Here is a 12,146-nt window from a genome sequence, read left to right on the forward strand (position 1 = left end):
TTTATTTTCAGTATGCTGATTCATCCAAATAGCTGAACAACTTCAGTCAAGACACATTCCCTCTGCACCTCACTTGCCTTTATTTAGAACATGGGGTGTAATACAACCTTTCTTCTTATCCCACACAGAGCTTCAAAAGCACCTGCTTGGTTATATAACTCAAGGTAAGCAAGTGGTTTAACTTATACTCCACAGTATGTGGTTAGTCTCTGTGGTACAAGACAAAGCTTTGATTTTTACTGCTCTGTATCAAAATAGCTTCAATACTGATACTGAGTATCATAAAACTTCAGAAATCAATCATATTTACCTGAGACCATTTCTTATCAGGAAAAGTAAATACAGGTATTTACATATCTCTCAGAAAATGAATGTAATTAGTTCAAAATGCTTTATAACATAATGTACTATTTATTAATAGTAAAAAGTAGTAGCCATTTATAGATAGGGAAAGTAAACTCAAGTATGAGTATGGTTATTCCAATGCTTCCTGAGTTGTTTGTGGTTTATACACACAACCAGCACAGGCTGGTAGAGACCCTTATAGTAAGTAGGAGATATCTTTGCCTAAAATAAGAGCTATATCAAACTGACCTGCTTGAGAAAGAACACTTTGGGGTCACTTGATGTTTGTTATAGGCCTTTCAGCAGAGGAGATCAAGCTCCAACCTCCTATGTGTTAAAAATTTTGCTCATGTGGCAAAATCATTTGATCAGTATATGACTGCTCAGTTGCACACCAAAGAACCTTCTCATTAAGTTCTTACAAAGACTCGGACTCCTCTTGTGAGGACAACGAAGCTTACTGGAGTCAAAGACTTAGTCCAAGGCTACACACTACCAACATTTTAACTCCACCTGACCCTGAAGCCTACACTATATGGTAATATAATGCTCCCTTGACTTTAGGGGCTAGGCACTGTCCCTGAGCATTTTTGCTCAAGGCTAGGACTCTACTACTTGAGCCACAGCTCCACTTCTAGCTTTTTTAGGTGGTTGAGTGAAGATAAGAGTCCCATGGCTTTTCCCACCCAGGCTGCCTTCCAACTGTGATCTTCAGATCTCAGTCTCCTGAATAGCTAGGAATATGGGGTGAGTCACCCGTGCCTCACTACAGGGTACCATATTAAAATGCAGGTAAACTGCACATTTCTATTGAGAACATTAATGCTAGTTAACTTTAATCAAATAGCCTTTACTGGTAAAGGACTCTAGAAAGTTAGTCTAAGTGTTAACAGTAAGTGGCAGGAGTGGTTATTTGCCACCAGCATCACTGCTCCCAGTTCCTATTTTGAACACCTTCATCCAGAGTTAGTTGTGGTTGCTGGAGAAAAGAGCACTAGAGAACATTATGTAACTCCAATATGATGGAGTAAAGTTTGCCTCTAAGCAATATCTACTCTTGAAAATCCAACATTGAATCCTTGAATCTTAGAGTACTTCAGGGTTTCATTTTTGTAGGAAGCACTAAAAAAATGATGTTGCTGGTTTACTTGACATTCTGAAGCTTTATCTGTATTTTATGCAATAGACAAAATAATTCATAAGCACAAATTTCCCAGTCAACTATTTTTTATCAACAATATTAAACTCAGGGCAAACATGTAGTTAAGACGACCTACACAGTTTTTTCCAAAAAGAAAAAATAAATTCATATCTCCCTCATATTCAGATAACATCAATATAAGTTTACATGCTCAAGTAGGAAAAATTACCTTCTTCTTGTTGGTAAAAGTCTCATGGTATTTTTGTGGTGCAAATAAAAATCTGTTGGGAGTTCCCAGAGATGTGGTTTCCCTTCAGTGGGATGGAAAACTCCCAGGAAGAGATTGATGGAATCTTGTCTATCAGCATCTAAAAAGTAAAAACATATTTCAGAAGATTCATGACTGACAACTCAGGACAACAGCTCAGTAGAATAGGGATACAGCCATGATTTCATAGCTCAGACCTCTGTAAAACGAAGTGGCTTTTATATATCAAATATTACACACATATACACAATGAAAATTCTGACAATTACAATCTTGCTTCCAAGTTTCTATTTTGTTCCATATCTCTCATAACAGACAAACTACTTCCTGAATGTTGACTCTTAAAAATCTTTCAGATTTATGGGTACATTCAATAAGTAAACACACTGGGTAGTATGCAAGTGGTTACAAATGAATTAACTGAAGTATAATAGAAAAGCCCAAATAATATAATCAAATGTATAATCATTTAGAAAGACTATTTTAAAGCCCAAGAAATGGGTACATCTAAGATGTGGGGTGGTACCAAGGAGGAGGAACAGGGGAGAATGCAATCAAGTTGAATACACCACAAACTGGAGACAAGGAAGGGAAGGGATGAGTTGAATGCTGGTGGAGGTGACAATCATCACAATGCATTGTATTCATCAATTGTTTTGTTAAGTGCAACTCCTTTGTACAACTACTTAAAAATAATAAAAATTTTACTCCTCAATAAAATACTAGCCAACAGAATCCAGAAACAAATTTTAAAAATCATACACTACAATCAAGTAGGCTTCATCCCACAGATGCAAGGCTGGCTTAACATTCGCAAATCAATCAATGTAATACATCATATCAACAGAGCTAGGGATAAGAATCATATGATAATTTCTCTGGACGTGGAGAAGGCATTTGACAAAGTACAACATCCATTCATGTTGAAAGCACTAGAAAAAATAGGAATAAGAGGTACATTCCTTAATATAAAGCCATATATGACAAACTCACAACCAGTATTATACTAAATGGAGAAAGACTGGAACCATTTACCTTAAAATCAGGAACTAGACAGGGATGCCCACTCTCTCCACTTCTCTTCAATATAGTGCTTCAATATAGCCAGAGCAATAAGGCAAAAGAAGGACATCAAAGGGATCCACATAGGGAAAGAAGAAATCAAACTATCCCTATTCACAGATGACATGATCCTCTACTTGAGTGACCCAATAAGCTCCACTCCCAAACTCCTAGAATTAATAAACCACTTTAGCAAAGTGGCAGGATACAAAATCAACCTTCAGAAGTCAGTAGCCTTCTTGTACACCAACAATACACAAACAGAAGACGAAATCAAGAAAATGATCCCATTTGCAATAGTCCCCAAAAGAATAAAATATGTAGGAATTAACTTAACCAAAGATGTAAAGGAATTATTTATGAAAACTATACAAGCCTAATGAAAGAAATTAAAGAGGACACCAGGAAATGGAAAGACATCCTATGCTCATGGGTAGGGAAAAACAATATAGTGAAAATGGCCATAATGCCAAAATGGATATATAAATTCAATGCAATGCCCCTCAAAATCCCAAACACATTCTTTACTGAAATAGAAGATATAATTCAAAGACTCATATGGAACAAGAAAAGACCTAGAATAGCCAAAACAATTGTAGGCAAAAAGAGCAATGCTGGAGGTATTACAATACCAGACTTCAAACTCTACTATAGAGCCATAATAACAAAAACTGCTTGGTACTGGCACAAAAATAGACCAGAATATCATGGAACAGAATAGAAGACCCAGATATAGAACCACATACCTATATGCAACTTGTATTTGACAAAGGAGCCAAAGATATGCAATGGAACAAACACAGTCTATTCAATTATTGGTTCTGGCAAAACTGGGCAGCCACATGCAGAAAACTAAAAATTGACCCTAGCCTTTCGCCGTGCACAAGCATTAACTCAAAGTGGATCAAAGACCTCAATGTCAGACCGGAAACCTTGAAACTGCTACACGATAGAGTTGGAGAGACACTGGAACTCATAGGCACAGACATAAGATTCCTGAATAGAATCCCAGGGTCACAACAGATTGGAGAGAGACTCGATAAATGGGACTACCTAAAAATAAAAAGTTTCTGCACAGATAAAAGCATAGCCACAAAAGTAGAGAGACAGCCAACCAACTGGGAAAAGATACTTACCAATAATACATCAGACAAATGCTTAATATCCAGTATGTACAGAGAACTCAAGAAACTAATCCCCCCCAAACCCAACAAACCATTCACTAAATGGGCAAGGGAACTAAAGAGAGACTTATCAAAAGAAGAGGTTAAAATGGCAGAAAAGCATATGAGAAAATGTTCATCATCCATGGTCATAAAGGAAATGCAAACAAAAACAACCCTAAGATACCACCTTTCCACATTAAGAATGGCCAAGATTTTGAACTCAGACCCTGCTGGTGCAATTGTAAGCAAGTTCAGCCACTCTGGAAAGCAGTGCGGAGGTTTCTTAAAGAACTGAAAATAGACCTTCCCTATGATCCCTCCATACCACTCCTGGGCATCTATCCTGAACATCATAACCCAGGATAAGGACACCTGGTCAGCTATGTTCATCTCTGCACTATTCACAATAGCCAGGTGATGGAAACAATCCAGATGCCCTACTGCAGATGAATGGATACAGAAAATGTGGTATGTATATACAATGGAATTCTACATAGCCAACAGAAAAGATAAAATAATGGCATTTGCAGGGAAGTGGATGAATCTAGAGCGAATCATGTTGAGTGAGACAAGTTAAGACCAAAGGAACAAAAGGTGCATGGTATCCTTAATGTGTGGCTATTAAATCCAAACAGTACAAGAGCGAGGACTCAATATTGGTGTACCCAATGCTGTGGACATGGTATTAGAAATATAAACACAACTACATAGACATAAAAAATTTATGACTCTATAGATATGTTTTATTGTAGATTAATTTGTATCTATGACAGACAAAAACCCTCAGCCCAATTTTAATTATATTCTAAACAATTTTAATTATGTTCTAAAATCCAAGTGTCAGTGATTGTATATAGAGATTCCCTTCTTGAATACTTGTTTGTTAAATATGTCATTTGAAATATGATATAAAAATCAATGTTAATAAATTATTTAATAAAAATAAAGAAAGAATAAAAATTTTAATCTTTAAGAATTGCTTTACTACTTTAGAGAATGATTTTATTTTTAGGTGAAAACACCCATATCATTGGTAGTTTGCCTCAAGTAGATATATCTTCCGTTTGTTGTAAACACATGAAGAGTTTGTTGCCAGAGACATTATGATGACCTAATTCCTCTCCATTTTGTCAGGCAACTTTGAACAAGTCAGTTGCATAGTTTCCATTTTTAATCCTTGAAAAGATATTCTCCCTTTCTTTAACAGAGACAATGTTTACAATGATTTTTTTTGTCCCCCTTGGCTATGACACTGGCCCATTCTCTTTTGTGGTCAATAATGAAGATAACAAAGGTACATGAATAACAGCCTCCTTTTAACAATTCAATCACTCCAAAATTACCTATTCAAACAATACTATGGATTAATAAAAGTAATTACACATATTCTATTTCTTCTTCCTTTTCCTGATTATATGTGGGTATAAATGATAATACTGAATGGTCTCATGACCAGTCTCCTTTCCTATTCTCCTCCCTGCTACCCTCTATTCTTCCCTCTCATTTCCTTCTTCCCATTCTTGTCTCAAGGCCCTGTACATTCAATTTTGCAGCAGACATTCACAATATCAATAACCTTTTTCCAAAACTGAGCACAGTACTAAGAGGAAGCACAGTAGAGACGACTGCTTTGAGAACAATATCACATTATTCTAAAATCAATTTTCTTCCAACAGCTGACTCCAGACATCTGAAATTAGTATTGGTTTATTTGATCATTTCAGCAAAAGAAAATGAATGGAATATGGTAGATCAAATGTGTATTCCCATTATTAATATTCTGACAAAAGCATTCCATTAAAACAACAATTACCTTTCAGACGAAAAGTAATATATTAAAAGGATATGTTTATATGCTGTGTATATTTGAAGCTATACTTTCTACATGTTTAGAGAAAACTTTGAGCATGAGATGATGTAGACAGACTTTACATAACATGGGAGTGACCATACTGCTGTAATATTAACTATATTCTTTATGCTTCTTAAATAGCTTTAGTAGTGGGCTGGGAGTTTGGCCTAGTGGTTAAAGTGCTTGCCTAGCATGCATGAAGACCCGGGTTCGATTCCTCGGTACCACATATAGAAAAAAAGCCGGAAGTGGTGCTGAGGCTCAAGTGGTAGAGCTCTAGCCTTAGGAAAGTCCAAGGACAGTGCTCAGGCCCTAAGCTCAAGCCCAGGACTGGCAAAAAAAAAAAAAAAAAAAAAAAAAAAAAACTTTAGTAGCACTTCATATCATGTAGTGCCTCAAAATACTGAATATTAACTAGAGAAGTTTTCCATTTTCAGCCTTGCAGCATCTGTGTTTAAATGCAGCAAGTGTTAAAATGTGAGCAACAGAACCAAAGCAGGGAGGAGGGGATATACACAGAAGAAATATAAAGAAGGAAATACAGCCAGGCACAGTGGCTCATGCCTATAATCCTAGCTACTCAGGAGGCTGAGATCTAAGGATAAAGCTTCAAAGCCAGCCGGGACACAAAAGGACCTGAGACTCTTATCTCAAATTAACCTCTAAAAAATGTGAAGTGGGGCCTGGCTCAAGGGTAGGGCGATAGCCTTGAGCTGAAGAGCTCAGGGCCAGCACCCAGGCAGAGTTCAAGCCCTATGACCCACCAAAAAAAAAAAGGAAATACAAAGAACACAAAGATTTTATGAAAGTACTTCTGTTGTGACAACTAAAAACATATATATATACACACATATGGTATAATATATGTATATACATGTATGATGTATATATATTATGTATATTCATGTACATGTATATACATGTATGATGTTACAGACATCAACTGAGCTTGAGCTATAAGCCTCCTTAATACATCTAAAAATCTAGACACATCTTCTCCAAGAATATGGTAGCATGTTGCATATGAACAAAAGCTTAAAACTGGTAGTTTCTCTTAGTCATGGGTTAACAAGAGAGCAAAATAATTCTTTTTTATTTATTTATTTATTTATTTATTTTTTGGTGCTCATCCTAGGTCTTGAATTTATGGCGTGGGTACTGTCCCTCAGCTTTTATGCTAAGGGCTAGCTCTCTATCACTTGGACCACAGCTCCACTTTCAGATTTTTGGTGGTTAATTGGAGGCAAGAGTCACACAAACTTTCCTGCCTGGGCTAGCTTTGAACCGTCATCCTCAGATCTCAGTCTCCCGAGTAACTAAGATTATATATATATGAGCCACTGGCACCAGACTTGATTACCTGCTTTTTATACAACATCAGGCCTTAAAAGCAAAAGAGGAGCTGAGAGCATGGCCTAGCCTAGAGCATGGCCTAGTAATAAGAGTGCTTGCCTAGTATGCATGAAGACTCAGGTTCAATTCCTCAGTACCACATACACAGAAAAAGCCAGAAGAGCTGCTGTAGCTCAAGTGGTACAGCGCTAGCCTTGAGGTATGCCCAGAGACAGTCCTCAGGCCCTGAGTCCAAATCCCAGGACTGGCAAAAAAAAAAAAAGCAAAAGAGGCTGGAAATGTAGGTTAGTGACATAGTGATAGAGTACTTGTCCAGCATAGCAAACCCCTGGGTTCCAAATCCAACAGCACAAACAAATAAAAATTTTAACACTAGCATGTCATGCAAACAGTTAAGCACTAACCAGTTTCATTATTAACTATATTTAGATGGATGAAGTCTGAATATGACAATTATTTACTTTAGAATGCAATTTGCTATTCAGTATATACTATGTGGAAAATGAACTGTAACTTACAGGCAGGGATAGGAGGCGGGGAAATGAAGGAAGGGGTAACATTGTCCCAACAGAGAAATGTATTCATTACCTGACTTATGAAATCACAGTCCATCTGTATAATATTTTAATAATAACAATAAAATTATTTTAATGTATTTTGAAACTAAATGTCACTCCAATATTTAGTTTGTAATAAGGTTGCCTCTGAATCAGTAAAAGAGTACTATTCTTTATTTTAAGTAGGACCTTTAACTATTAGGGAGAAGGGAGAAGGAACAATTAAGCTGGATCTCTACTCTGCACAGTATGTTAAAATATGCATTAAAAGAAAGACAATCTCTAGCAGAAAAGTAAGTACCCATAATTTTCAAAAGAAACGGAAAGAGCCAACGAGCACAAAAATCCAACGGCATTAGTTAGCTAAGAAAGGCAAATTAAAAATAAATAAAATTCTACCTACTAAGTCGGAAAAATACTTGTCAAATTGGCTCCCTTATACTCTGTTGACAGAAGCACTGACTTTCTGAAGGCAATGAACCTACATACATATAAAATGTGATGGTTAATCCTGATTATCAACTTGACTGAACTAAGAAATGTGTAGCTGACTAATAAGGCACACCCTTGAGAGACAATTAGATAAGAGTGCTGATTTAATAAATGGGCTAATCCACTGATGACACTATTTGGAAGATGGTAAAAAGTAGGAGGTGAGGCCTATTGGAAGTAGGTGACTAGGGGGCATGTCCTTGAGGATTATATTTTGCCCGGGTTTCTTCTTGCACTCCCTTTTCTGGGTTTCTGACACACCATGAGGTAAAGAAGCACCTCCATTGCAGGCTCCTCCCATCATAACATTCTGCCACAGCAACCACCAACTGAACCCTCTGAAATCATGAGCCAAAATAACCTTTTCTTCCTTAAGTCTTTATGACAGGCCTGGAAAAATAAAACATTTGTACCCTTTGATCTAATAAATAAGCTTCTAGAGTTTATGTAAGAAAAGAGATGTGCAAAAAAGGTGTATGTTAAAAGATCTTCATTGAGAAAGACCCTAAATGCACAAAAACAAGTAACAAAATGGTGATGCTTCCAAAGGACAGAGTACCATAATGCTACTAAATAATCAAGCTGCAGAAGAATATTTAGGGCCATAAAGATTATCCACATTGTCTAAAAGGGCAAAAGCAGATTATAAATTATATGTATAGTAAAACCAGAGCCTGATGTTCTCATAAATATGAACAAGCTGCTATCTCTGGAAGGTAGAGATATGATTTGTAAGCTATTCTGTACTTTCTAATATTAATACAATTTAGTAGTTGGAAAATTAATTCATTCACTCAGGAACCTACTATATCCTCCACTGGGGATATAAGACTGACAAGGACCTGCCTTTTAGGGGGACTTAAAATTCACATTAGGAAATGTGTGTGTGTGTGTGTGTGTGTGTGTGTGTGTACACATACACATACACACATAACAGACAAGGTACTTGTGAAGGACCTAAGTTCAATAAAGAAAATAAACTAGTGATACAGGAGTGATGAGAAAAACAAGGTCACTTTGGTTGGACAATAAGAGAAAAGGGAGAGGCTAACATATCGGAGGAAGTAACATGTGAACTGTAAGAATACAGGTTCTAAGGGCATAGCATTCAGCCCAAACAGAATAAAAATTCAAAGGCTTCATGGGGGAACAAGCTGAGCAGCTCCAGAAACAAACAAAAATACCAGGGAAGCCTGGCATGGTAGTTCACACCCGTAATCTAGCTACTCAGGGCGCTGAGATCTGAGGATCAAGTTTCAAAGCCAGCCGGGACATGAAAGGACCTGAGACTCTTGTGGGGCATGGCTCATGAATAGGGTTTGGCTCATGAATAGGCCTTGAGCTGAAGAGCTCAGGGAGAGCGCTCAGGCCAAGATCAAGCCCCATGACCTACCCCCCAAAAAAAGTCAGGGATACCAGAGGACCAGAGGATAGTGGGAAGAGGAAAGACCAGTGTATTAGACAGAGCTGGATCACACAAGTCCTTACTGACTATGGGTAGAGAATCTGATTTTAAGTGTAACGGAAGCCCTGGGAGGAAAGTGAAGGAATCTGATTTAACTTTCAAAAGCTTTAACACATCCTCTATGAAGAGTTAGCCTGAAAGAAGGTAAGTAGAGATGAATCAGCACCTACTAAAGCTGACAGGACAAAATGCACTACTTGTATCGGTGTGGCAGCAATAGGGATGACAAGTAGTAAAAAGATCTGAGATGTATTTTGGAGGTAGAGATTCCAAATACGGGAAGATGGCTGACAAGTAAAACAAAGGATTCAAAGATGATTCCTAGCTTTCTGCACTAAATAATGGGTGCTGAGATAGAAACAACAAGTGAAGAAACAAGTTAGAGTCAAGAGTTTCTGTCTCACAAATGTAATTTTGAGATTTCTTTTTTTAAAAAAAAAATTTACAGTATTAGCAACTAAAACCCAATCCTGTTTTTTGGCCTTTTCCCAGTGGGAACCTTGGACCACACTGTACCTCCATCTCCCACTGGTATGCATCCCATAACCAGCTTATTCTTTTAAGATAAAGTCTCACTAACATTTCTCCCTATGCTAGACTTAAACCATAACCATCCTAGTTCTACTTCCTTATTAAAGATCTATGCCAGGAAGATCTTTGTTCCCTTTTGTCATACCCATGAATAAATACTACACAGCAAAAGAGACTTTGTAGAGGTCGGTGAAGCCACTAATCACAGACTTCAACATAGGGAAATTGTTCTGGGTAATGTGGATGTGTCACAGTCATAGCATGAACGCTTTAAAAGCAAAAGAGGAGGACAGAGAGGACAGAGATTCAAAGCTCAAAATGGAGTCAATGTACCATTGCTGGCTTTAAAACAGAACAAGTCAACGAATGCAGGCAATCTCTAGGAACAAAACATGGGACATCTGTATTTAACTGCACTGAATTCTGCCAACATAAAATGAGCCAGAAATCCTCTAGCTAAGAGCCCAAGTTAACTGACATTTTGATTTTATTTTTTAATTCACTCTTTTGTGTTATAATAATACTTTGTTTATATAAGGCTTCATTTTTGACTTCAGTGTTGTGAGATCCTCAGTTAAGAACACGAGTAACATTGCTCCCAGTTACCATGGAAAACTAATACAGTAGTCAAGAAGAGATGCTAGCCAGGCATTTAGATGCAACTGAATTATTGAAAGAGGAAGTAATCAACTGGGATAAAAGTTGTCAAATGTTTGATGGAGAAAGAACAGTAACCATTCTCATCAGTTATGACAATGTGGAGGCTTTGAGTGACCTCTATAAGCTCAGTTTTACGTCATAACAGATGCACTGTAGAACCAAAGGAGAGGGAACAAGCATGTACATAACTCTTTCAAGAGACTATAGCTCAGGAGAACAGAGAAGTAACACTGGCATGGTAGGAGATATGGGATTACAGAGATAAAGAGCTGAACAGAAAAAAAAACCAACATTTTAAATTAACAGAAGTGATGTAGTAGAGGACAAACTACTGGTACACAGCACTAAGCAAGAGGGCAGGATTCAAAACACCTCAGAGGGCCTGGCTTAAGACAGGGCAGGATGACACTGTAAGCATCGTAACACAGGTAAGACAGAAACCCTGGGTGTGCAGAGGGATAGCCTCAGCATTTGGTGGTAAAAGGGAGTTAGTTCCCTTTTATTGCCCTTTATTTTCTCAGAAAATTGTGAACCAAGGTCAGTAGCTGAGATTGAGGGTTGCAGGACTGAGGAGAGGACAAGGCATGCAATCGTCATTTTGGAGATTGGGAGAATGAACACACAGGGGGAAATGCAATAAGATGATCAGGCTGCTTTGTGTGTCCTTTGGGGAAATGCAGTCAGTTTAAATAGAGTATGGAACTTTTCTGCTATTATATTTAGTTTATCATGTTCAGGTTATAGAAGAAATGGAGTTGGATTGTAATCAGTTACCGATATTACTTACAATGCTATTGGAGCATTTTGCAATTTTTTTCTTTCATCTATAGACAAATACAATGAATTCCCTAAAATCTGCCTTTGGAAGGATGGCTTTGGCCTATCTCATTATATTTGATTAATTAAAATCCTCTCTGCACACTGGGCACCAGTGGTTAAAGCCTGTAATCCTAGCTACTCAGGAGGCTGAGATCTGAAGATTGTGATTCAAAGCCAACTCTTATAGAAAAGTCCCTGTTATCTTCAGTTAATCAGCAGAAAACCAGAAGTGACCCTGTGGCTCAAAGTGGTAGAGCCCAACCTTCAGCAATAAGAGCTCAGAAACAGTACCCAGGCCCTGAGTTCAAGGCTCACAACCAACAAAAAGAAAAATCCTCTCAGCACATTCTTTCGCACATTCTTTATATTTTTAAATCTGTGGTTGAAAAAGACAAGATTTCCTTCCAAGCATGTATGCATATGCATTTACTACAT

The 12,146-nt window shown here is 37.5% G+C and overlaps 1 protein-coding gene across 2 annotated transcripts in view; it reads right to left on the reverse strand.

Moving 5' to 3' along the window:
* The window catches only part of Fig4 (FIG4 phosphoinositide 5-phosphatase), a 110,383-nt gene that overhangs the window by 45,381 nt on the left and 52,856 nt on the right, over window positions 1-12,146 (reverse strand). For both annotated transcript variants that reach the window (XM_090338296.1, XM_090338297.1), the window contains one exon: window positions 1,716-1,854. In XM_090338296.1, coding sequence (XP_090194422.1) covers window positions 1,716-1,854 — 139 coding nt within the window. The remainder of the gene's footprint in view (window positions 1-1,715; window positions 1,855-12,146) is intronic.

The sequence above is a fragment of the Megascapheus bottae genome, chromosome 8 (genome assembly GCF_031878675.1).
Source record: "Megascapheus bottae isolate mThoBot1 chromosome 8, mThoBot2.hap1, whole genome shotgun sequence".
In the NCBI taxonomy this organism is placed as follows: domain Eukaryota; kingdom Metazoa; phylum Chordata; class Mammalia; order Rodentia; family Geomyidae; genus Megascapheus; species Megascapheus bottae.